The sequence below is a fragment of the Tetrao urogallus genome (assembly GCF_951394365.1).
Source record: "Tetrao urogallus genome assembly, chromosome: 22".
NCBI lineage: Eukaryota > Metazoa > Chordata > Aves > Galliformes > Phasianidae > Tetrao > Tetrao urogallus.
Window position 1 is genome coordinate 1,091,479 of NC_136835.1, and position 26,668 is coordinate 1,118,146.

The window sequence follows — 26,668 nt, forward strand, 5'->3', positions numbered from 1 at the left end:
CTTTTTGTTTCCTTCTCTCTCCCTTTTTTTCCTTTTAAGCAACCAAACTGTGTAAGAGGGTTTTGGGAACTAGCTGTAAATAGGTCGCTGAGAAAGGCAAAACTTGTGCTGGTTTTTAATTGTTCTGTATTTCTGTGTTTTAATAGAAGCCTCAAAACATGTTTAAGAAAAAAAAAAAAAAAAAAAAAAAATGCTAAAGGCAACAGTGTACAAGGATTGAAAGCTTTCCTTGGTGGGCCAGGAGGATCCTCCAGGGTGTGCAGGGCGTTGGGAGATCCCATCGTAGAGCGACTCTTGGTGTTGCAGTGGTTTGCTCGTGCAGGGTGTTCGGCTCCATGCAGATCTCAGGCCCCTGTGGAGGCTGAGCTGGGCACGAGAACACAGCTGGTGGCTGAGGACCGTTGGGCAGGTCAGAGCTGTGGCCCCGGCCACTGGAACAGTGCTCACTTGGCTGCAGCTCCTTAGGATGCAGCTGTCACTGCTGCTTTGGCTGTGAAAGGGAGGATGCCAGCCAGCTGACACAGGCAGCAATGATCCAGGCTCTGTTGGTAATCACATGCTGGGCCTGAAGGTCTCTGTCAGCTGTGTTGTCTCTGGGCCTTCCCTTTCCCTTCATGCAGGGCGGTGTGTAGGGATGGAGAGACTCTGAGCTGAGCTGGAACTTTCATTCTTGTGCTTCCAGGAGGGGCTAGCTGGGAACCCTGCTCTTTTGCAGCCTTTTTACACCAGTCCTTTGCCACCCATCACCCTCCATGACCATGCCACATCCCCTCTCCCTCTGCTGTCAGTTGGTCTCCCAGGTCTTCCTTCCTCACGCTGCCCTCCTCCAGGCTTTCACAGGGGTCTCCTGCTCCTCCTTGCCCTGAGCTCTCTGCAGCAGCCCTGTCCTACTGCACTGGGAGGCACTGCTGTTGAAGATCACAGAACGGCTCAGGTTGGAGGGGAGCTCAAAGGCCACCCTCAGCCATGGGCAGGGCTGCCCCCCAGCAGCTCAGCCTGCCCAGGGCGCCATCCCACCTGGCCTTGAGTGCCTGCAGGGTGCTGTCCCTGTGTGCACTGCTGTACTTCTGAATCAGAGCTGTGTTGTGCGATGCCAGCTGCGTGCCACGAGCCGTCCACAGGCTGCCCTAAGTTTCTGATAGAAGAGGCTGAGGTTCTTATTCCCAGGCTCTCGTGGAAGCTGTTTGAACAACTCAGGCTTTTCTGGATGTGCTTCACCCTTCCCATCCTCCATTTTGTAAGGTCTTCCTGCACGCAGCACTGGTGTTCTTTCCTGTGTTTGTTCTCTGAAGGGGCTGTAGGATTCAGCACATGCCCTTCTGCACTCATAGAGTCTCTGGATCTCTGCAGGACCCCATTCCAGCATGGTGTACCCCATGGGTATCCCACTGTGAACTCAGGGCATTTGATTGCCACATGAACACCAGTTGGAGGATTATCTCTGCAAAGCCAGACTTTGCTTACTACCTCTCTTGTAGCAGCGCTCACTTTTCCCTGTTAGATACCACAGAAGAAAAGGGAGATTGTCAAGTAGGGAGGGAATGGCAGAACTTTGTGTCATCTTGCAAGCTGCTAGAAAAAGCTGTTGGGTGCTGAAATGTCAACCTGTGGCTGTGTTGATCAGATCTGTAATGAGATGTAGCCACATAATCTAATCTAATGAGGAATACCTTGAGCCAATGGGATATTTTGTAGAGAGCAGTATGAGGGTGGAAGTGCAGCTCTGGATTTCAGTAAGGACTTCACTCTGCTCTCGTGCTTTGTGCTGTTTGCAATCTGACTGAGCATCATTTTAAAGGAACAAAGTGCTCACCCCTGCCTTGGCATTTAGAGCAGAGAGGAATAGGGCTAACTTAACCCAGGGCTAAATCAGCGTGCTTTGGACCTGACGTTGTAGCTGTTTGAGTTCTCCATCCTTTCAGAGTGTGCATTTCAGCATTTCACATGGGAGGATGTGGCTTGAACGTATGCAGCTTTTTCTCAACTTGAGTGGCCTGAATGGCTGTGGCTTCTCTTGGCTGCACCTCGGGATGTTGGCTGCCAGTATTTGCTTGTAGACATCCAAACGCCACTGCCAGCCCCCTGCCCTGCTCATCACCCACCAGCTAGTCTCAGTTAATTTTAAGCCATACTCTGTTCTGTACAAGGAAAGTTTTTGTTGGTCTGTTCTGTTGGCCCCGTTGAGATCTCTGCCCGCCGGTACGTTCCCTGCAGACCCTGGGCAGCCTGACAGCAGGAGGGAGACCTGTCCTCCAGTGATAACTAAGAAGTAAAGCCTTTCAATTCAGCAGGCCTGTATACAAAAGGGAAATCCTGGCATTCTTTCAGAGCTGCGGACTTGCAGAGCAGCAGTCAGGGCTCTTCTGCAAAATCGTGCTGCCCTAAAGCCAGCCAGCCCTACCCTGACTGCTGTGATGGGTGAACTGTGGGGAGAGGAGGTGCTGTGGAGCACCTCTGCCTGGATGTTGCTCCCAGCTGTGCCCGAGAGCAGCACTGACCCTGTCAGGCCGGGGCAGATTGCCTTCAGCTGGTTGCCCGCTGCTGTGAGCTGTGTCTGTTCTCATGTCTCGTAGTTTATTGCTCAGCATCTCAGCTTGAGTTCTGTGTACTGACTCCACCTAATCACAGCAAAAGGTTTGCCCATGTTTTAACCATGACGTTGCAATGTTTTTTCAGCTCCAAAAAGTAATCATTGGGAAACAGCATTTTTCAGTCCAATAATCAAGCACCTGGAATTAGCTTTCACATTGAGGTAATGGTGACTGACCTGTTCTCTATCATCCCATGGAGAAACTTCCCCAGTCATTTTGTACCATTATATAAATATATATATAAATATAAATATATAAATACAATATGTGAAGACATCTTATTGGTTTTTATTTGAAACAATTTTTAGGCTTGTTTTTGGGTATCTGTGCTGCCTGTAATGTATTGACCTGTTTTATAGGTGCCTTTTTATTAAAAAGACAAATTTCAAAACCTGACCTCTTGCCTCTCGTCCGTGGTCTGTGTGATGTCCTGCAGGGTTGTTCACAGCAGCTGGAGCTTCCCTGCTGGGAAATTGTGCTCTCAGCAGTCAGCAGGAGGTGCTTCCCATAGTCTGCATGGAGTGGATGGCCCGGCCGCGCAGCTCGCTGTGGCTCCTTGTCCTAAGGAGGATTTTGCTGCCTAAGTCGGGGCTGTGCTGTTCTGTCCCATCTTCTGCTGTACCACCAGTGGGTGTCCAACCTTTTGGCTTCCCTGGGCTGCATGTCCATAAGTCACTCTGAAAGTAATGCCTCTTATATATTTCCATGTAAACTGCAGTTGATACAGTGAGCACAGTAACACTGCTTGACAGAGCAAATTTCAGCTACAACGTGCTATTTTTTCAACACAGTCCCTACTATGAGCTATGCATTCTGCTTGGTCTCCAGAAACATTCACCAAGCATCAGTGGATATCAGTGGGTGCCATTTTTTCTGCATGGAGGAATTCAATTCCACACCTTTGCTTCATCCTCGCTTCCATGTCAGACACCATTGTGTCAGACTGCCCCTCTGCTGCCATCTGTCACACGGCAACAACATGCAATGGATCTTGGTGGGAAGGTTCCACCTCTACTGCTGCACCACCAGCATCCAGCTCTGATGTGGTGGGCTGACATCATAAAACAGGAGGCATTACTTTCAGAGCAGCCCTCAGAATACAAGATGTAGTCAATGTATGTAAGTAACGAAGCTTATTTTAATCTTTAATGTTTTTATTAAAATGGTAAAAAGGGCAACAAAGCCATCAGACTGGTGGGCTATGTGACCTTGTTGTGAAGCTAAGGCACCACTGTGGTTTGGGGCAGTGGTCTCACAGTGTTGGTCAGAGATTTTCAATGAAATATTTCTCTTCTTTCTGTGCCTCATCTCTGAACGTGGCTGCTCACAAACGTCTGTGCTGCCAAAACCCCATGGCCTGGTCTCAGCCCACGGGGCGGTGTGGGGCAGAGCTGCCACCACGATGTGGGGCTGTGTGTCGGACATGGCTGCTCTCGCCTCTGTGGCTTGAAGCAGCTCTTCTTCAACTGCTGTCAGTGAGAAACAGCCTCATTTTCCTCTGTTCCCTGCTGCTGCGGATCCCGTCCAGCGCTGTTTGAGCACACCTGCTCCCAGCCACCCCTCCTGGGCAGCGGTGGGTGACGGCGTGGGGCCCAGCTGCGAGCACTGGGGCATCATTGTGAGGACGCAGGTCCTCTTCTTGATAAGGAAAATGAAACCCTGCGTGAGTCACAGCGAGCTGCACGAGGGCGGGTGGGGAGCCCCAGCTCTGCAGCACTCCCAGGCACGCGTTCATTCATGCATTCACTGGCTTTGTGCACGCTCTGCTGCCTGTCACGGCCCCACGGCCGCTGTGTGGGGCAGGGTGCTCTGCTAAAACTCCCCAGTGACGTCCCCTGGGCATCACGGGGAATAGGAAGCAGCGTGCTGCTGTAGGAGATGCTCTGCAGGGCCGGGCCGGGCCCTGGGGGATTGTTCATTCTGTGAATGCCTTACATTTCAGGAGTTTCCTTGTCAGGACAGAATCTGTAAGCAGCTCATTCAGAACCTCTGCCTGAGCTGGGATAGTCTGACCTGACCCACTCTGCGATGCCTGCTGTCTGCAGGGTGACAAGATATGGTGAGGATATGGTGATTTAGACACAAAAATGCCTCCTGCAGTGGCAACACTGGTATTGTGCCAACTAAGCATAAGCAGTGAGGTGAGCAGAACAGCAGATTGTAATGTGTTGCAGTGGTTGGGGTCATTCTCGTTTGACAGTGTGTGTGTGACTGTCATTAAGTGGAGGCCAAAGCAATGCTTGGCTAATGAGAAAAATGTAAGGAAGCAACCCTGTGTACCTGCTGATACATTTCTCTGACAAGACTTAGTAGGAAGCAGCAAGCTGCACAAGTCTGTTGGGGCTGCCCTGCGTGCCAGCTTGCAGTGCCATCATTAACGATGGTACAAAGCTGCCACTCTTGTTTTGGATCAGTTGCTGATGTTGCTGGATGCCCATGGTGCAGGGATTTTCTATGTGAACCTGGATATTGGATGCACCCCATGCCCAAAGGCCCTGTGTGTGCAGGTGGAGCAAGGATATCTGAAAGCACGGTTCTAAGCAAAATGCAGCACTGCCTCTCAGCCCACTGAAAACAAACAGAACTGATACAAATTAGGTCGTCTCCTATGTTTTACCATACTGTGGGGCAGAATGCACAAAGCGATGTACAAGGAGCTGCAAAAGGAAAAAGGGGGAAAAAAAAAAGGTTACACTTTCAGCCTCACAAAGATGTGTGGTTCATTTTCTCCGTGCTCAGTCACAAGACTGAGCCATCTGTTCAGACAGTCATCTTTAAAAGACAGCTTTTGCATACTCAGGCATTTGCTTCAGCAAGTCGCTCGCTGTCGCTGTGAACAAATCAAATGAACAGAGAAGGATGTGGCTGATGTCAGGAGAGGAATTTGCAGCAGTCAAACTCGAGTCCAAGGCCTCCTGGGGTGAGCTGTGCTGGGAAAAGCGATGTGCTGTGACTGGATGGCAGGACGTCATGCAGCAGGAGGAGCAATATTCCATCCACAGACCGTGTGGCCTTTGTCACTGGGATGAGCTCTGGGTACCCTGATGGTCTTACCCGCATTTCTTGCTCTAGCTACCATGGCAATTGTCCCCCACTGCTTCCTTTGGGCATGTCTTCAGTGACGTGAGCAGATGAGATGGGAACCTGCTTTGTCCTCTCCTCAGCCCTCACTCACTGATGCAGCTCCACTTCCACATGGCTGTGCGTTTTTCCTGCCCTCCCCCCCCGCCCCGTGACTCAGTCTTGCATCTGGCTCTGTGCACAGGACTCCTGCAGTCAGTTTGGTGATGGAGATGTGGCAACAACAGGCTCAACCTGCTTTGGTTCCTCCATCCCTGCCAGAGTGACAATCGGACAGTCGGCATTTGCCAACAGCTGCCAGACAGATTTTGGTACGTATGTGAACCAGAAGGAACCACAGAAGCGATGCGGTGGGATTTGGGTGTTAGGTGGCCTTGGTTTCCCAAGGAATGAAGAGAGTGGTGGGGACACTTGTAAAACTTAGGACTGGGACACAGCACATACGCTACTGGGCAGGCCATTTCGGTCCTGCAGCAACCTTTCTGAGTTAGAAAGTGGAGATAGAGGTGGTGTTGTCAGACTCGATTCCGCAGCCCTTCCTTGTCACCTCTAGGATCTCTTGTAGCGTCTCCTGGCTTATGCAGCCCAGCTCGTGCAGGATACGGAAGAAGTCATTACGGAACTTGACTCCTATAAAGGCATAAATGATGGGGTTGAGGCAGCAGTGCGTGAAGCCGATGGCCTCCGTCACCATGATGGCGGTGTCCAGCTGATCCTCCAGCAGGCAGTTCTTGGTGAAGGCTTCTAACTTGGTAAGGGTGTTCAGAAAGATGACGATGTGGTACGGGCTCCAGCAGAGCAGGAACACACCGGTGACCAGGATGGCTACCCGGACAGCTTTCTGCCTTTGCAGGCGCTGGGAATGACACAGAGTGCGGACGATGGCCATGTAGCAGTAACACATGACCAGCAGGGGCATGAAGAAACCCACGCTGTGGTACAGGAAGCGAGTTGCCAGCCACACGTTGTTGCCATGAATCCCAGCCTCTGGAAAATAGCAAATGCTGCGGTTGCTCTCATCTGTCCAGACTTCCATGAAGATGAGATCGGGTAAAGTCAGGAGCAGGGAGGAGAGCCAGATGGCCGTGCAGGTGAGGTGGATGGAGCGAGCTCTGCGCTTGCGGTAGGTGTGGATTGCGTACACGATGGCCAAGTAGCGGTCCACCGCGATGCAGCCCAGCAGCATGCTACTGCAGTAGAAATTGATCTTGTGGACCGCACTGAGGATCTTGCAGAGGAAAGTCCCAAATACCCACCCAGCCAGGCTTTCAACCACGCTGAAGGGGAAGGTGAGCAGCAGTGCCAGGTTGGCCAGGGTGAGGTGGAAGAGGAAGTTTTCCGTGGTTGTTCGAGAGCGTTTGAACCTCTCTAAAATGACAAGGACCAGGGCATTGCCCACAGTTCCCAACACGAACATAAGCAGATAGGCGAGCGGTATGAAGACCTTCCTGAAGGGGTCTCTCTGGTTGCCAACCACAGATGAGGCCGGATTGAAGCAAAAGTAGCCTTCCAAAGAAGGAGTGCTGTTCTCAGCCTCGTAGTAACCGCTCAGTTCCACCTGGCTCTGGAGAACAGAGAGTCTGGTTACAGGAGGGCAGTTTCTGAACACAAGAACCCCATCACCAAAATCTCCCCCTGTGAGGGGATGCACACTCCCTAATTGTCAGCTAGCACACTTGGGGATACTCTGGCTTCCAGCAGAACCACTTTCAATTCTGTTTTTTGCTGAGCTATTTGCTGGAGGCATTTGATTTTTTACAACACACAGAAACTCTTCTCTTTTTTTCCCACCTACCTGTAGCACAGCCTGTCCTGCCTGCTGACAGGTACAAAACGAGTGGAGGAGTGAATGCATCAGAGGAACTGGGATGCCACAGCTACGAGCATGATTCCGGGAAGGGAAATCTGCTTGCTGGTGAACTCTGTGGTTCTGAATTAATTGCAAAGCCAGAAACGGAATCTGAAAACACCACTCAGACCTTGGGCTGACAGCCGGTAAGGAAAGCGTGGCAGAGCTGCTGCAGATGGTGGGCATGCTCTGTCCTCAGGCACTTGGCAGAAACTTGCTGCTAACAAAAGCAAAGGGCTCAGATGTACACTCAGCACGGGAGGCTTGTGGCAAGCTCAGCCATCACTGACAAAACGGGAAGAGCTTCACAATAGTTGTTTTGCACTCCCCCACCCACAGCCTCTCTGGAGACCAGCCCTGAGACTTCGGCATCAACCACAGAGGAAGTCTTTGCTTGCTGCTTTCATACCTTTCACTGCCAGCTGTGGCTGTTTGCACCTGCTGCGCCTTCACTCGGCAGCCAAAGTTCCCATCTAAAAATACCAGCCCTGCTTTAGACAGCTTTAGAGCTAATTTAGGGGAATTTTTTGCCCTTTCCTCCTCTCCCTGCATGTGCTAAGTCAAGTGACTGCAAGTAACCTCAAGTCCTGCACTGTACCTCGTTAGAAAGGGTGATCGCGTTTATTCTCAGTTAAAAGCCGTCCCCGTGTGATGTGCTGGATGCCTCTGCAAGCAACCTTCTCAGGTAAGGAGCTGATGTGGCAGTGCTCAACTCAAACTGCTGCACTGCTTAAACCACGTGTGTGACTTCAAGGGGAGCCTGGGGGTGTTGGAGAAGGCGAAGTCTACAGAGCATTACTGAATGTGTGCAAAAGGCTTGGGTGGTCCTCAGGTACTGAAAGGTAGCAGGGTAAGCAATTCCTTGGGGAAAATGTCAAATCATAGGATGGTTTGAGTTGGAAGAGACTCTCAAAGGCCGCCTGGTGCCGCTCCCTGCAGTGCACAGGGACACCCACAGCTCAGCAGTGCTCACAGCCCCGTCCAGCCTGACCTTGGCTGTCTGCTGGCACGAGGCATCTGCCACCTCTCTGAGCAATTTGACACAATGACCAAACTGGGCTGCTTGGGACTTGGAGTGATTATGCTGGAGAATCCCAAGGGGAACAAGTTGGACTGGATATAGCTTAACTGGAGAGAGGTTGAACAACTCCACTTTCAAAGGGTAAAATGAAATGATGGGTGGATGGGTGTGCTGGCCAGAATGCTGGAGCTGCAGGTGAGAGATGCGTGCTTTGGCTGCAGAATGGTTTCCAGTGTCACCCTACAGTCAGAGCTGGAGGTGCAGAGGCCACTATCAGCCACCATCTGATTGCAGATAAGATGGCAGGTAGGGCTCTTACTGTAAGCCACTCGCTGCGGGCAGAGGAAGTGTGAGCAGAGCTGTATCTGAGGCATCCTCTCATGTGCATCTCCGAGCAACGAGTGTGGGTGGGAGCAAGCAGAGATGAGTTGAAGATGAACATGAAAGGATGAAACGTGTGCATCCAGGCTCAGATTGGAAGGGCAGATGACCAGAGCTGCAGGAGATGCACCGAATGCAACAAGCCAAACCTTGTGCTGTGATTGCTCCCTTCAGACTGGAAGCATGTGGCCACCTGACCTGGAAACAGTCCACACGTGGGCACCTTCACAAAGGTAGTAACAGCCAGAGCAATTTGTGCGTGTGCTCTGCTGGGGAAACACAAAAGTGAAGTGGGGCCTTTTCCTGAAACTAAGCAGTACAATGCATGCGTGTATTTGTGCAATGGGAGGCACGATCCTGTCACATTCAGGGATCCCCTCTATCCCACACTGCAGAGTCACGCAGGCCTCCTCTGCACGTCAGCTGCTTTTCTCAGTTCTGCACAACTGCCAGCAGTCAAAACATTTGCCTGTAGAAGAGCAGCAGCAGTCTGTGTGCTATTAGGGATTTTCCAAGTGACTCATTCCCTTCTAGCCCATCCAGGGCCAGGAGAAGCATCTCGCATTCCCAAAGCCTTATAAAAGAAATTGCCCGCATTGGTGTGCAGTTCTGCAAGCTATTGACAGCAATCCTGTTCCTCAGCTCTCTGGAGGCTGAAGGAGAGAAACACATACATAAGAGCATCATGCCATGCTGATGCCTGTTTGCCTCTTGAGCCACGTTGGCCCTATGATAAGAATTGGCTTTCAGTACCAGGGAAGACCACACGGAGATCTCAGTGGTCCTTCCGCAGTGTTTTTCTCTGTGTAGCCTGCAGCTAGGGAAGGTTAAGCAGGCAAAGTTTTCTTGCTATGGAGAATTGGGGTCATAACTTTGCAAAGCTTGGTCAGGGCTCCTGCTGCACTTGCTGGGCAACACTGAGATAAATGCCCACTCAGTGCAAACATTCCAATTGTTTTCAGCCTGCATTTGTCCTGTTGGTCAGCTGGTCCTCTCCTGTTAGTGCAGGTGTGTGTCATTGCTTTGTTAGAACAGCACTGAGGCCTTTACAGATCTCTCTGGACACGCTGTGGATGCAATCACTGCATGTGGCAATGTGCGGCACCCCCAAACCACATGTGGCACTGCTCTGTGTGACCTATGGTCACGGGGAGGAACAAACCCTGTTTGCCATGGATTTTTTATGCTGGATAAATTAGAACAAATAAAAAGGATAGGGGAGGCCCCTTCCCACTCAGTTCTTCTCTTTTTCCCCCGTTGTATATGAAAGAGACAGAAAAATAGGTAAAAATTCAATCTGGCATTTCTCTCCGAGACAGAAAATAAACAAAAACTGAGGTCTGCCGCACAGAGCCACGACATGAAAACAGAAATTCTGAGTTGCAACGTTATAGAATCTGGCTAATGATAGCACTGCTGTGGACTTCCCCTGAGGCAGCACAATGCGCTCTAAGAGGTACAGCTGCTGTCTTTGACCTGCAACCTTAGCGCCGAGAACTACGGGGCAGAATATGCTGTCATCAGTCTCAGAAGAAGTGTCTGCAATTTATCTTCCTCGTTTTCTAATTCCCTTCTCGTAAGTTAAGTATTTCCCTCCCAGTGAAGCCTCAGGCAGCCTGCTCACAGAAGGCAGGCTTTATCCTTACGCTGTGTCCATGCCAACAGCTGTGATGACAGCAGAGATGAGTTTCCCTATGGGATCCCAGCTGGGAAGCATTCGGACCAACGGGCAGCACGGAGCAGAAGATGGCATGGGCCAGGCTGTCCTGGGGAGGCTCTGGCCATTCCCACAGGAGTTGGGGATTTGGGGGTTTCAGCACAGGAACATTTTGCACCCCCTGACTGTCAGGGGTTGCATTGCATTAGCGCTCCACAAACACAACAGTGTCATTTTTAAGTTCCTCCATCCTTTAAGTCCAGAATTAAGGGATATAAAGTCTAATTGCATGGACGTAAGTAATTGTTCAGGTCCTCTTGCTCCTAACAGAAGCCATGAGAAGACGGTGACATTGCAACCAGGTCCTTCAGCCCACCCGCAGCTCTGCCAGCTCTACCCCCTCGTTCTCTCCAACAAGCAAAGCCAGGCCAAACTCACCAAGTCGTAGGTCTCTGATGAGTAGCTGACAGGCCCCATGGTGTCAGGATCTGCCTCTCCTCCAGCAGGTCAGAAAAGTTCTTCTTTTTCGGGGTGGAGTTAGTCATTTAAGTGAGCAGGGAGGGACCCAGCAAGTAACAATACAGTATTTGCAAGGCAAATGAGCTCCAAGTGAAGGGTGACCTATATGTTGTAGAGATTGGCCTCTCGCTTTATCACTTTTTCTTAAGTGTTTTGATTTTCACAGTGAAGCTTGAAAACTCCACATTCCTTTGGCCTGTAACGAGAAGATCCATGAGGTCCATAATTCCATCCTGCAAACCTCCAGTGCTCTTGGCTGCTGCTGTCCTAGTCCAGGGCTACCTGAAAGCTCTGTGCCCCACCGAAATCTCACCAGGTCTGGATGCCCTCTGGAGCTTTGTAACACTTTGCAGACACCATTAATTACATTTGCATCACCTTTATCTTCTGCTGGGGTCTTCCTGGCCTCAGCCTCAGGGACCTACAGCCTTTCTCCATCTCCTCCTGCTGCTTCACCCCTTGTTGCACTCATACTGCAGTGCAGACCTTTCTGATGGAAAGCGCTGCCTCAGTGGCTGCACTGCAGTTCTGGGGAAGGGCAGAGACTTCTAACGAATTGAGAAGTTAATTGAAAGCTTCTAATTCGAGGAAGGCAGGCAGAAGCGTGCTGGAGCCTCTGTTTGAGCAAGAAGCCTGGCAGGAGTCACACTGGTGAGGAAGGGGACATTACTCTGGCAGTCACTATTGGATTTTGTCTCTTCATGGTTCTTAGCAGGAGGCATCTCCCAGGCTGTGAGTCCAGCCCTTAGAAGTGGGCTGGGGATGAACAGGTTTCAGGGAACGCACTCTGAGGTCACAGGCAACAATTTCCCTTGCAAGTACGTACTGCACTGTGTGATTGCTACCACAGATGAAGCACTGGATCCGTGCGATGCTGTGCTGTTAAATGTAGGAAAAGTGACAGAGAGGAAAACACGGACGAAAAATAAGTAGAGATGAAATACAGTTATATTAAAAACAATGCCATTTTACAGGATACTAGCAGGTAAGCGACCCACAATTGAATAAAACTACAATTAAATTCAACAATAAAATTTGAGGACTGTTTTGGAGCCTGTGCATAGCAGCTCCTGGCTGAACTCTGACATTCTGCTGCAGGTAAATACTCTAGCTGGAGAACTGATTGCACATTATGACTAATAAAAAAGGTTAACTTGTATAAGGTTTCCTGATAGTAGGAAACGAGCTGTACAAAAAGATGACAAAATGCCCTCCTTGAGGATGATCTACTCTGTAACTACCAAGCATTTCAACTGACCGGTTTGACACTATACTGACTTTCTGAGCCAAATCTGTTCTGACTCCTGGATCTTCTCTCTGATGTTTTCAGTCATCTCATTTGTTGTTATCATCACAAATAAAGCTTTGCAAACCCAGTCAGATTTACCCATCTGTTAACTACTGCTGTCATTTGCTTTTTTAAGGTTGGTGCACCAACCTATTTCCTGCATCTCTCTCTGCAAAGCACAATGCCTAGCTCTGCTGAGAGCTGAGGAAAAGCACCCAGGCAGCACAGATGCAGCAGAGACCTCTCCAGCAGTCATTGCTGTGCCCAGCAGCCAGCCAGCAGCACGGCATAGGTGAGATGTTCCCCTGGCACAAAATCTATCTTCAGGTTCCTGCTTCTCTCGTCATGCACAGAAGGGAAGCTTAAAAAGGAGGACATCGTGTGGGAGAGAGGATGAGAAAGGATTTGGGGAGCCCTCTGCACTGGGATGATGGCTGACATGGCAAGGGGTCTGCAGCAGAGTGAGTGGTTTGGGGGTGAATAACTTAATAATGAGGCTTGTTTATGGTGAGAATACAAAGTAACTACATGAGAAGGGTTCTAGGCATGACAGAGATGATTGTGCTGTCTGTGGCAGAAAATGTGTAATTGCTTTCAAATTAAATGGAATAACTGAAAAAAAAAAAGTATTTTTGAATTTATTTTTGAATTTATTGAAAAAAAAAAAGATTCTCTGCTTCTATCTTCAGTGCATTGCTGGAGGTTGGACTCCATTTGGAACCACTCGGCCCCATCCAGACTTTGCGAAGAAAAACAGCCCCAGAAGAAGTGAATTCATTCTCATCTATTCTGGAAAACAGAACAGGAGCATACGCTGCGTACACGTTGGTTTTGAGGGTAGAGATAAAACAATGATCTAAAACTGGTGGTAGATGTGAGGAACAAGGAGAAAAATAAACACCATGAGAGAAAAACAAGTGGATTTCCTTTTTATGGGGAAAAAAAGAGGGAAAAAAAAGGAAAAAAAAAAAAAAAAAAAAAAGGAAAAAAGGAAAAGCAAAAAAAAAGAAATGGGAAAAAGGAAAAAAAGAAAAAAAGGGGGAAAAAAGGGAAAAGGTAGAAAGGGGGAGAAAAGGAAAAAAGGGGGAGAAAAGAGGGAAACAGTGGGAGGAAAGGAGGGAAAAAAAAAAAAGGAAGAGAAAAATAGGAAAAAAGAGGAAAAAAAACGTGGGAGGGAGTCAGCGCTACAGCTCCTCCAGCGCCACTTCGCTGCGCAACCCGCCCTTTCCCCCGGAAGTTCCACCCAGCAGGCGGACCGGAAGTGCGCCAACGAGCCGTGATCCCGCCCCGCGCCTCAGCTCACGTGACCGAGGGAGCACCGCCCGGGGGCCTACGCGTGGCGTGCGTGCGGACGTACGTGCGTGCGTGCGAGGCGGGGCGACGTGCCGTGCCCAACCCTGCCGGGAGGGGGAGGGCGCACGGGAGGAAGGAGGAAGCCGCCATCTTGGAGCGTCGAGTCGCCATAACAAGGCACCCAGTGGGAGCGAGAGGATTTTTTTACCTGGGCGAGGGGGAGCGCGGCCGGTGGCGGTGAGGACGGGCCGGAGCGCCGGGGCGGGCACGGGCCCGAGGGAGCGGGCGGGGCGGTCGCCACCGTCTGGCCGGGCCTCGCGGCCTGCGGGGCGCCGCGGGAGCGCCGAGGCCCGGCGGCGCCGAGGGCCCGCGATCGGGGCGGGGGGCGGCGGGCGGCGGGGGCGGCGGGGCCGGAGCTCGGGGCGGGTCGGCGGCGGCGCTCTCCGGTGGCCCGAGCGGCGGGGCCGCGGGCGGGGGCCGCTCCATTGTTCGCGGGCGGGGGGTGCCGCTGTGGCGCAGCTGCCTCGGGCGGGTCGCGCCGCTCCGTGCCGCGCCGGGAGAGCCGCCGCAGCGCGGCCCGGGTCCGGAGCACGCGGTGGGCGCCGTGCGGCTACCGGTGGCGCGGCCGCTTTGCGCGGGGCCTGGCCGGTACGGCTCCGCGGCGATCCCGGGGCGGGATGGGGCTGGGGGCGGCCCGAAGGAAAGTTGTTGTGCGGGGCCCTGTTTCCGCTGGGCCGTTCGTGAAATGGTGGCGCTTCTTGGCGAGCGGGGCGGTGATTCGCTGTGTTTGGCGAGGTGTTGTTTTGTGCTTTGGTCTGCGTCCTTTTAAAGCGTAGCTGTGAGCCTCAGGGAGCCGGGAGGTTCTCCGTGCTGCAAATATTTGAGAATTTGCTGCTGCTCGGATCAGGGTGCGATCGGTGTCTGCCGTTACTTTCCTGGTTCGCGTGGTTTTTACCAAGTTAATGGGAAGGAGAATCCTTTTCCCAAAGAGAATCTGTAACTGGTTTTAGTCAGGAAGGTAAGCAGGAAAAGGACCCGATTTTAAACTTTCACTGCGAATTTATAATTGATGCACATGGAAACAGCTGGGCAGTGCAAGAGGAGTTTGAGTTCCTTTTCCAATCTCTTGAAATGCTCTCTAGTACATCTTTTATTTTCTGTAGAAATGCTTTAGGAGGGTGGGGGGAGGGGCAAGCAGTTTTTCCCTTGCATTTTCGGTCTGTTGGGACAAATTGCCCAGGCCAGCAGCACCACTTTCTGTTCCTCTGAAGGGTTTTGAACCAGAAGTGAATTGCCTCCTTAAACGCGTTGTAAGGAGCTATCGGTCTCTGGGCCATACTTGCTTTCTGTCCCTACGCTGCAGACTTTGTGTCATCTCTGTGGCTTTAGCAATGTTTTTGGCAAATGCAGCGTCAGGGTTAAGTCTTGTGCCAAACCATGGAGCGGTTCAGGTTGGAGGAGCCCTCTGAAGACAGTCTGCTTCCAGCTCCTGTGTGCAGTTTGTGCGGGCAGCTGGAAGAGAACGTCATGCAGAGCGTGTGAGCAGGGAGTTGGATACATGCTATAAATGTATTTTACCAACTGCTTCGTTTAGCCATGGTTGCTTAGATTCAGTGAGAAGCTGCTGTGTGCGTTCAGCTTGAAGATACCATGGGCTTCTCTGTTTTGAATGGAGTTCAATCAATATCCAGTTTAGAAGTTTGTGAATAAGCTGTCAGAACTTGAGAGCTGGAGGAAGTTGGCTGAAGGTTTTCTTTCTTTTTTATTTTTAAAGATCGTTTTGATTTCACTTTTTATGTGAAAAGGGCATTTGGAGTCGAATGTTTCTTTAGGCCTCATGTTAATTTCCATTTGATGCTGTCACTTTGCCTTCTGTCAAAGCCTTGTGCCTAACATTGTTGCTTAGAATGGTGGTTTTTCTGTGTCCCAGCAGAAAAGGAACTTGAAGAACAGGCGAAGCACTTGAGATAATTTGTGCCTAGGTAGTGTTTTTCAAGCAGTCCCTGCAAGGCTACTGAAAGCACAGCTGTTTACAGAATCATCTCTGGTGACCTCAGCTCAGCTTCACAGCAGGGAGAAAAGGTTTGATATGTGTCTAATTGTGCTGAGGAAACAGAAAAGCAAGAACTGCGTTGTGCTGCCTGCACAGAGGTGATGTTTGCATAACGTGCTGTTCTGTGGGCTGTTTGAGAATACAGAGGCAAACTGGAGGATTTGTGTGTACAGAAGTCCGTGTATTAATTGTGATTGTCTGCTTCTCTTTCAGATTGAAGCAAGTGAATTCTGATATAACTCAGCTTTGTTAGAGGGCTTTTTTTTTTTTTTTTAAAGAAAAAAAAAGTTGATCCACAGTGCATCAGAGCAAGTTACTACTTTACTTTTGAGTGACTTACAGGTGCTTGCCTGCATTGCAATAAAGGACTCATATATTGAGCAAGACTTATTTATCTCTTCATTTTGGAGAGTCTAATAAACTGTTATTACAGTTTCTGTACTGACTTTCAAAGTTTTGAAGTCTAAAAAGACATCTTTAAACATAGAAACATGAGCACGGCCAGAACAGAGAACCCTGTTATAATGGGTCTATCCAGTCAGAACGGGCAGTTGAGAGGCCCTGTGAAACCCAGCGGGGGCCCAGGAGGTGGAGGCACACAGACTCAGCAACAGATGAACCAGCTGAAAAATGCCAACACGATCAACAACGGCACCCAACAGCAAGCACAGAGCATGACCACCACTATTAAGTGAGTATTGGTATCGAGTGCCTTAAGAGTAATGCTTACACGAGTGATGCCTTCTGGGAACGTGCTTCTAAAAAGTTTGCTTCTGTTTTATGGCGTTGATGACAGAAGTGTCCTGGAATGTGTGATATGAAAAGAAAGCTGTCTTTCCAGGTGTGAGCTTCTCACTGACGTTTACCTTTGCAGTTTATTTGTTGTGAAAATTGAACTTGATGCTTTGCTTTTTCAGAACGTGTGGCTGCTTGTCAGTGGCAGCCCACTGAGCAGCAGCATCCTGTTTTCTTTGCCCGTTTTAAGTGGTGTGGGAAGGAACAGAAATGTAAGACAAAGGAGGAAGCACAGCCTAATCTCAGTCCAGTTTTGCTTGCTGTGGGGTTAGTTGTTGCAGATCTCTTGTGGTGAGAAACTCTTCCCAGTTGGTTCTCTTTTGTCATGGAACTTAAATAGTGGTGTTACACTCCCTGTGTAACACTCCAATTTCAATTAGAGCCTAAGGGATCATATCAAGGTGGTACCTTAATGACGCTCTTGTTTGTCTCTCTTCTCCCATCAAACTGCTATTGGAAGTGTGCTAATGATTCATGCTGGTTGGAAATTCCCTCAGATCCGTGAGGTTTGAATGTTACAATAGCAGGTCACTTTTTTCCTCCCATAGTTGCCACTCCTCCCAAGCAACGTGAATTTCTGTTTTGCTGCTCAGTTATTGGTGAAGAAAATCTGTGCTGGAGAGAGTGTGTCATGGGATGCTCTAGCTCTTTATGTTTGCTGAGCTCATATTCAGTTGTGTTTTTAAACTGGGTTACTACCCAAACCGAGGGGCAGAACTCGTCAGAAGTCATCAGAACTGATTTCTGACTGGGACTGGGGAGGAGGAGAACTTGTGCTCTTCCATGTGGGGTCTTTTCAGAGGGGAAAAGTGCCTGAATCTCACTGAGAGTCAAATTGAGAACATGTTCAACATATAGTGTGTGTTCACTTGGTTTTCTCCCCAGAAATATTTTCATCTTACATTACTCATGGATATAAAATAGATAGTTCCTGAACTCAGAAATGTGGGTCTTTTTATTTTTTAACACCAGTAGTAGAAAATACCTGTGTGGATTTATTACTTTGACATCACTCTATCAGAGCTCAGTTTGAAACCTGTGTTCTTGTGGGTTGATTCAGTGGCCCAAAAATGGGGCTGGAATCATGACAGGACACAGATTTCCCAAGTTTGCTTTGCACTTGGCAGGCTGCTCAGTGCCTTTGTTTACCATTTCCTGCCTGTTGCATCCCACTTTGCTCAGAAGAGACTGGAGCTTGTACTTGTAGATGCTTTCAGCACACAGGAGCTGAAAATATTACATGTTAATCACTGTTGCCAAGAAAATCAGAATGCAAAACAGAGTTGCTAAACCAGCCTTTGTTTTTGTTTGTTTCTTTTGCTGTAGACCTGGCGATGACTGGAAGAAGACTTTAAAACTCCCTCCAAAGGATTTGAGAATCAAAACTTCTGTAAGGATGCTTGAATTGCAGGAATGGAAGTTGTGGGAGAAGCTGCAATGAACCAGTCGTATAAGATCCATAGCACTTAAACTTTTTCTCAGCTGTTTTAAATGAGAAATTGCTTTGTAAAATTAATTTGGTCTCTTAAAATTAATTGCTTCTTAGCATTAGATGCTGCTTTTGTGAAGCTCAGTAACTTAGTTTAATTATTTCTTATCACTCCTGCAGCTTGGGTCCGATGCCTTCTGCAAGGCAGAAATCAAAAGATGTCCTGTAGATTCACAGGATTGTTTTTGGGTTTTGGAAAATTGATCATTTACTTCTGCACTGTGTGATACTGCATGGAGAAGTGAGAACTCGTGTCTAGTAGTGGAACATGCTTTCTGATCTTCCTGCACGAGCAGCCTCTCCTCTGCTCTGGCTGATGGCTGTGGTTGTGTGACCTAATCTTATGGATGTGCTTTTTCTGCTTATCCAGGACGTGACCTCCACAAAAGGAAATGAGTTTGAAGATTACTGTTTGAAACGGGAGTTGCTGATGGGAATTTTTGAAATGGGCTGGGAAAAGCCATCTCCTATTCAGGTTGTTAAAATAAACAGACCAGTTCTAAGCAACAGCTTAATTCTTACAAACTCGCTGATGTTACTTGTGCTTAAATGGTGAACACTTGTGTCATGGCTTGGGGAACTGGGGGTTTGAACAGCAGGAGGGAAGAAGCACTGGTGTCCAAGTAAATCATAGCTGTTGGCTGACAAAGAGATTGGCATTGACTGAGATTTTAGAGAAACCAACTTCTCCTTCTCACTCTGGAGGCATCAGTGTGTTCCTCATTCAGTAGCGTCAGTAGTGATGGCAGTCACAGGGAGAACAGGGCTGTTCTTACACATTTCCTGGGGAACTTTGATTTGCTGTAGGTTGCATATCAGTTGTTACAGGGGTATCTGTATGGCCTTATCACCATTCTTGGCTTTTTTATCGTAAGCAACTGGAAGGAGTCATAATGGAAATTATAGGAGAGTAATGTGTCAGTAAGTTTTCTGTCCCTTCCTCTTGCTTTTAAGAGTTGTTTTATGAGTAACTGTTGATGTGTGTGAAGTTGCTGTTGGGGGCAAGATAGTGTCAGTTTTGTATTTAATTGTGGCTTGGAGAGTTATCATTGAGAGCTGGGCCACTTTGTCTGTAAGGAATGGAGAAAGCTATGGCTTATTTCTAACATATCTGCTTTGAAACATATTCTAACATCACCTTTTCCAAATGAAAAGATTGTAGATACTTGGGTTGTTCAGGTGTTGCTGCAAAAGAAAGCAAAATGAAGAATACATGTGGCCTGAATTTGAATACTGCATGGCTGAAGTCTCAAAACCAGCAGGCTTTCTTTTGAAAAGTCTGTCACAGAAGCATGCAGGTTGGGAATTACATGGGCTGATGCATTTCCAGCATTGAGAGATGTGCATCTTTTTCTGTTGGAGGAGTTTGCAAGCATCTGTCGCTGCCTCCTCAATTTTTTTTCTCTGATTTTTTTAAATTACTTTTTGCTGATGTGTCATATGGGTTCCCCAGTCCAACACTGGGCAGGATAAAAACTTTATTTGGGACACTGAGAGCAGAAGTATTGCGTGATGTTGGAGAGCTCTTTGCTGATAGGTTTAACTCCTTCCCACTGCGAGTGCGCAGTACTTGCAGGATGTTCTGTTCACAGAGTAAACACGTAATGTTACACTGTTAGTGAGGAGAGGTGGATTTTGCTCATCTCTTCAGTGAGCCCAGCTCATGATTGTTCATGCATTGACTGTCATTGCAGGAGGAGAGCATCCCCATTGCTTTATCTGGTAGGGATATCTTGGCTAGAGCGAAAAATGGAACGGGCAAGAGTGGAGCCTACCTCATTCCCTTACTTGAACGGCTAGACTTAAAGAAGGACAACATACAAGGTCAGTTGGGACGGGTCTGCCTGAGCTGCATGGGGGTGGTGGCGATGGTGCTCACTGTCTGGACTTGAATCCAAAGCTGGTTGATGAAATGCAGTGATGTAGGTTGTCTGCTTGTACTTGTAAAGCAAGGACGCGGGGAATGGTGGAGGGAAGGTGGAATTGTCAAAGTTGCACAGTTCATTTAAGGAACCTGAATTGGAAGCTATCTTCCAGGCTTTACCTTCCTGCCCCAAAAAGTGGATTTGGAGTAATAAACAAGTGTGGTGGCTGGGAGAGCTGTGTGGAGCGAGTGTCTGGGGTGTGTGGCATTTATCTTGTTGTAAGCAGCTGCTAGGAGTTCTGTTAGTATCTACCAGGATATCCATAGTGGAACTGCAACACTGTGAAACGTGGCTTTTGTGAAGCTTCTGTGTTCTGCAGGGAAGTATTGAAGACTGTGTGTTGGTAGTAATCCGTGTTGTACTTTTAACTTTCAGCAATGGTGATTGTTCCCACCCGTGAGCTAGCCCTGCAGGTCAGTCAAATCTGTATCCAAGTCAGCAAACACATGGGAGGTGCCAAAGTGATGGCAACAACAGGAGGAACCAATTTGCGAGATGACATAATGAGGCTTGATGATACAGGTTGGAGCACTTTGCTGCATTACAATCACTGTTTGTTTGGGGCTTTTGTCCTGAGTCAGAGAATTTGTACTTTTCTCTTACGCCTGTGTTACTGTTTGCTTGTTAGAAAATAGTTTGTGATGTGTCTTTGTCGCAGTATTTAGTTATTTTCTCAAACCCTTGGTATAAAACATGTCTCTGAATGCTGGAAACACTGCCTGAGTTGCCTTAACTTTTTTTTTTTGCTCTTCTGACTCCACAGTGCATGTGGTGATAGCTACCCCTGGAAGAATCCTCGATCTCATCAAGAAAGGAGTAGCAAAAGTTGAGCATGTCCAGATGATAGTATTGGATGAGGCAAGTTGCTCACCTTGAAACACTTTTCACTTTAATAGATTAAAGCAGTGATGTATCTTAACCAGCCACCTCGTTATGCACAGCAACAAATAGCTTTGCTTGAGGATACCAAACTAATTCATTTCTTGATGTTTTGAGAAGGTATTTTGGCAGAAGAAGGGAATTTTTTAGGAAAGCCACCTAAGAAAGTTTTACTTCTCTGTTTACTTTTTTGTTGCTGTGGAACAGATGAACACTCACTTCTGAATGGAGGGAATGCATTTTGTTTAGTTTCAGTGCATAACAAATGGGTGGTGCTTAGCACAAGTTCATATAAACTGATTGTATAGAACCATAGAATAGGCCTGGGTTTTTTATAGAACCACAGAATGTCCTGGGTTGCAAAGGAGCACAATGATCACCCAGTTCCAACCCCCTGCTGTGTGCAGGGTCACCAGCCACCAGACCAGGCTGCCCAGAGCCACATCCAGCCTGGCCTTGAATGCCTGCAGGATGGGGCATGTGATTTGTGAATGTCTGAGAGATTACAGGCTTCTGAGTGAGAAGGTTGAGAAAACAATTGTGTGAAGGCTCTTGGATTTTATTTATTTTTCTTTAATTTGATTCTGTTTTGAAAACAGTTTTGAAAACCAGGAAATGTAAACTTCCTTTAAGTGGTGAATCCTGTTTCCAGCAGCTAAATCAGATGTCTCTTAGAGTGTAGCATTTACTCCAAAGGGAGCAATCCCATCATGAAGCTGGAGAGGAGGCTGCTCCTGGTGATCTTTTCCTTCTGCAGTGTAACACTACCAGGAGACTGGAATCTTGTCCCATCTCTTTAATGTCTTGTCTTGTACTTCTGTTGTTGCAGGCAGATAAGTTGCTGTCTCAAGATTTTGTTCAGATAATGGAAGACATTATTCTCACGCTACCTAAAAACAGACAGATTTTGCTCTACTCAGCCACTTTCCCTCTGAGTGTACAGAAGTTCATGGTGAGTGCAGCTGGAATCTCTGACACACGATGTGGCGTTGTGCACAGGGTGCTGCAGTGAGTGCTGTGTGGTTGCTGCTATTATTTATGCACCCCTGCTTTTTTGATTTCATATATCAGCCTAAATATGGGATAGAAGGTAACTGCTTTTAGTGTGGCCTGGTGCCTTGGAGTTACAAGTAATCTTTCTTGACATTTGACCTGCCCTCTCTTATGGCAGATACGGAGTGGCTGGGAAATGCATTCTTGCCTTGGAGGAATGGAGGTGTGCCAGAGGATCGGGTGTCTTTATGCTGCTTTGCATGTAGATTCACCTGCCTTATTTTTCTTTGTCTTTCAGAATTCCCATTTGCAGAAACCCTATGAGATTAATCTGATGGAGGAGCTGACCTTGAAGGGAGTTACCCAGTACTATGCCTACGTCACCGAGCGTCAGAAGGTTCACTGCCTCAACACGCTGTTTTCCAGGGTAAGAGATAGGGCCAAGAACCTACAGAAGTATTTTGCCCCTTCAAAATGAATAATAAGACTTAAGGTGATGGAGATTTTTCCTTGACAGAATGCACTAATGCTGCTGTATAAGCTGAAATTAGAAATGATTCTTGTCGTGCACTTTTGTGGTGCAGAGCTTTGCAATTTTTCCCCCTGTTGTTCAGAAATATATATGGTATGAATTGCTTGCAGCTCCTGTTCTCCCTTCTTTTTGAAAGGGATTTAGATGCATGCCTTAGATTTGCTGTTAAAATTCTGTGTTTACTGAATGCTGTGATTATATGTCCAGCTCCAGATCAACCAGTCGATCATTTTCTGCAACTCCTCTCAGCGGGTTGAATTGCTAGCCAAAAAGATCTCCCAGTTGGGCTATTCCTGCTTCTACATCCATGCTAAAATGAGGCAGGTAAGTATGAGGTTACAGCAGTTGCTGCCTGGGTTCTTCTCAGCTCTACTGCATAGCTGAACGAAGTCTCAGGCTTGCTTTAAATTTACCTGTCCTGTGAAAATGTATTTTGTTTTGGTTCCACTTTGTGTCCAGACATTTTCTGCACTTAGCTCTTTCCAAACTGATGAGTTGGTATTTAGGAATCCGAACAGAGCAGTACTCAGCTGAGGTGAGCACACAGCATGTCTGCAAGCAACACTTCTTGCTCCATGCTGTAGGGGAATCTGAGAAGTCGGGGAGGCAGCTTTGATCAGAGCTCTTAGTAGAAGTGCCAACTACTGCATAGCAACTTGGCACCCGTGGCCTTGCCGTGAAAAATATCAGCGTGGCCTTGGTGCACAAGGATTTATATGACTTGGAGAGTAGCTCACATCCTCGAGCTTCATGCTGTAGCTTTCCTTGTTAGCCAGTGAACTGGGGCATCACAAGAGGTCGAAGTGATGTGCAGACGGCAGTTGGACTTTAAAATATTTTTCATTTTGTATGTAAGCAAGAACAAACTAAAGCAACAGCTTTAATGGTAACCTAGCTGTTTATTGGCCTGACAGATAATACAAACATTTGCTGGGCTATATGTGGAGCAGGGATTGAAGCAGAAGTGAAGGTGATGTCAGTGTTGAGGACACAGATGTGCAGATGGGTTGCTTGAGACCTGATTTTTCATTTCTCTGATTTGTCAGTAGTTCAACTTTCTGGTAAAAATGGAGGTTGGTTGTTTGATGGGATGCTGCAACTTGTTCATTTCTCTCTCTGGAAGTGATACAAGTTAATCTTTGTGTGGTCCAGAGTGGCTTGTTGATAAGAGGAGAGGCTGCACAGACACTTGGCTCATCCATCACTGACTGATCCAGTGGTGGAAAACACGCTGCCTTGGAAAATGGAGTTACTGCAAGTTTTAAAGGAAGGATGTTTCCAGATTTTATGTAAATGCTCACAAATACATTTTTAGGATGTAAGATATTAATACATAGAATTTGGCATGGGGCTGGGAGAGATGATGGTCAAAGCATTGGGAATGGAGATACGCTTTGGGCACCAAAAAATTCTGGTGTTGAGAAGTAGAACGAGCAGCTTTGAGTCAGCTGGTGTTCATGAGGAGGTGAGGGTGGGATTTGTGGCTGTAAATTGAGTACTCAGCTGCAAGTCGAGCTGTTCTTTAATTGGATTTTTCCTGCTGTGTTTCCAGGAGCATCGCAACCGCGTGTTCCATGATTTCCGAAATGGCTTATGCCGCAATCTTGTTTGCACTGGTAAGAGTTCCTTTGCATTTCTCTGTTTCTGAAGGTTGTGATGGAGTAGCCATTAGCCCAGGAATAACAGATCAATTGTTTAGTGATAAAACCAATCTGTTTTAGTAAGAGAATTTTTGTCATACTTGTGTGTAATGGGCTGCAGTGCTCCTGAATCACAGAATGGCCAGGGTTGGAAGGGACCTCAAGGATCACAAAGCTCCAACCCCCTGCCACATGCAGGGCCACCAACCTCCACATTTCACAGCAGCCCAGGCTGCCCAGGGCCCCATCCAACCTGGCCTTGAACACCTCCAGGGATGGACGGGGCATCACAGCCTCTCTGGACAGCTGTTCCAGCACCTCACCACTCTCATAGTTAAGAACTTTCCCCTGACATCCAACCTCAATCTTCCCTCCCTGAACTTAAAACCATTTCCCTTGTCCTGCTGTTATCAACCCTTTCAAAGAGTTGATTCCCCTCCTGTTTGTAGGCTCCCTTTAGGTACTGCAGGCTGCAATGAGGTCACCCCGCAGCCTTCTTTTGTCCAGGCTGAACAAGCCCAGCTCCCTCAGCCTGTCTTCATAGGGGAGATGCTGCAGCCCCTGATCATCTTTGTGGTTCCTCTGGACCCTCTCCAACAGTTCTCTGTCTTTCTTGTCCTGGGGGCTACAGACCTGGACACAGTGCTGCAGGTGGGGCCTCATAAGAGCAGAGCAGAGAGGGACAATCGCCTCCCTGTCCCTGCTGGCCACCCCTCTGCTGATGGAGAGGCATAGAGGCTTTCTCTTGTAGTCAAACCATGGTGGTGCAGCATGTTAACAAATCCTTTCATTGTGATTATCCTTTGTATTTCAGTTATGTTTTCTGTATGTTCTAACATTTGAGCGTTCTGTAAATTGCTGGATATGAAATAGGAGCACTGTGGGTGGAACGGTGGCTAGGATTATTGAGTAATGATTTACTGATTCCATAAATGTTTGTAGTTCATCTTTTCTAAATGCTTTGCAGTTCTGATTGGTCTGTATATGACCTGAGTTATCTTAGAGCTGCTAACAAAACTCACTTGAAATGAAACAGAAAGTTAAGTTAGTGGGATGTAGCTCACATTTAAGTCTGTTGTGATAATGGCAGTGCGTGCCTTATTTGATGAGGTGCTTATATAAGGTGACCAGCTCAGAAATAGACTCCATGTGCAAAAACTGGCTTGGTGTGAATTACTTCTGTTGACCTAGATCTGAAGATTTGATGTCTTGATAGTTCTTATTTTATTATGCTTAAAATGGATAAAGAGCAGGAGGAGGCTGTAACAGAGCTGTATGCAAAATGTCTTGATATACAGAAAGCTTATCTTTAGGAACTAGTCCTAACCCGTGTTCAGAAATGTGCATTTCCTAAATTTCCCAGCCCAGCATTAGATTTCATGGAAGTTAATGCTCTCTGTGACCTGGGTTGTCTTTCAGATCTGTTTACCCGAGGTATTGATATCCAAGCTGTGAATGTGGTGATAAACTTTGATTTTCCAAAGCTGGCAGAGACTTATCTCCATCGTATTGGCAGATCAGGTGAGAGGAGAGAAACATCTTTGAGGAACGACCGTGCTGATAGCTGTAACGTTCCTTAGGCTTTGGCTGGATTCTTTCTGTTACTGTACTTGATAATTATTTTGAGTAGCTTTGTTTTTGTTCTGATGTTTACTTACAGGCACCATCTCATAGGATTTTCTTCACAAATACCTGAGTAAATGGCTGTGCTCTTTAAACGAGCCTGAAGAGCCTAGTCCAAAAACAAACAAAAAAAGAAACAAAGAGAATGAGGGGGAAAAAGGCACCTTTTGCTTTAATTTCATGACACTTGCCAATGTTTATTGTTTGCAGTTTGGGAAGGTTGTGTATTGAAAACGTGGTTTCCATGGTTTTTTAAGCATGGTGGGTCTTGTTTGTCTGTTGGTCTCCACGTGCTCCAAGGTGTTTGTGGTGTCAGGTACGTGCTGAGAATGGCAGTGAAGAACAAACCTGCGCACACAGTTCCACGCTGCAGTAGTGGAAGACTTCTAGTAGTAGGAAGTCCTTAGCAGATGTTGGTGTGAGCTCGCAGGTCCAGGTGGACATTCATAAGCAGGGAGCTGTGTTAGCAGCACTGCAGAATCTTTTCAGTTGACCTCCTGTGACTCAGTCTGAGTTTCTTTCTTGAGGTCGCTTTGGACATCTCGGCCTGGCCATCAACTTGATCACCTATGATGATCGATTCAACCTGAAAAGTATTGAGGAGCAGTTGGGAACTGAAATCAAACCCATACCAAGCAACATTGACAAGAGCCTTTACGTGGCAGAATACCACAGCGAACCTGTAGAAGATGAGAAACAGTAACCATGTGCGTATGTGCTGACTTGGAGTTGTGTTGGAGTGGCGTTGTGGGGGAGGAGGGGAAACTGCTGTGCTGAGGAGGTTGGGATGTGAAAACAAGGGTTTGAAGTAGGCTGTCAGAGGAGATGGGGGAATCCTGTCTAAGAATCCTGTGTAGAGACCAGGATGGCTGTGAGCAGCTGAGTGAATTCTTTCTGTATTTCTTAGCTAAGAGGAGTACGGGCAGAAAGTGATGATTAGAAAGGTGAGGAGAGAACACAGCTCTCCTAAGAACAAAGCACCAACAGAACAGCCTGCTCGCCTCAGCAGCTGAGAGAAGCAGGTTCAAGCCATGGGTGCCTCATTTGTTTTGCATCCTT

The 26,668-nt window shown here is 47.8% G+C and overlaps 2 protein-coding genes across 2 annotated transcripts; one reads left to right on the top strand and one right to left on the bottom strand.

The window, feature by feature from the left end:
• Positions 1-6,159: 6,159 nt before the first annotated feature.
• On the bottom strand, positions 6,160-11,181 carry CXCR5 (C-X-C motif chemokine receptor 5; the record flags this gene model as incomplete). The annotated part of the gene is made up of 2 exons (XM_079545759.1): positions 11,019-11,181; positions 6,160-7,236 (listed from the first exon to the last, which is right to left on the bottom strand). Exons 1-2 carry the CDS (start codon positions 11,055-11,057, stop codon positions 6,160-6,162), a joined length of 1,116 nt encoding a protein of 371 aa, XP_079401885.1. The 5' UTR covers positions 11,058-11,181.
• A 5,043-nt stretch (positions 11,182-16,224) lies between these two features.
• Positions 16,225-26,312, top strand: DDX6 (DEAD-box helicase 6; the record flags this gene model as incomplete). Its single annotated transcript, XM_079545903.1, has 12 exons — positions 16,225-16,424; positions 17,855-17,918; positions 18,388-18,492; positions 19,712-19,841; positions 20,318-20,464; positions 20,706-20,804; positions 21,655-21,773; positions 22,113-22,241; positions 22,554-22,670; positions 23,899-23,962; positions 25,406-25,507; positions 26,137-26,312. 12 exons carry the CDS (start codon positions 16,225-16,227, stop codon positions 26,310-26,312), a joined length of 1,452 nt encoding a protein of 483 aa, XP_079402029.1.
• Between the last annotated feature and the right edge of the window lie 356 nt (positions 26,313-26,668).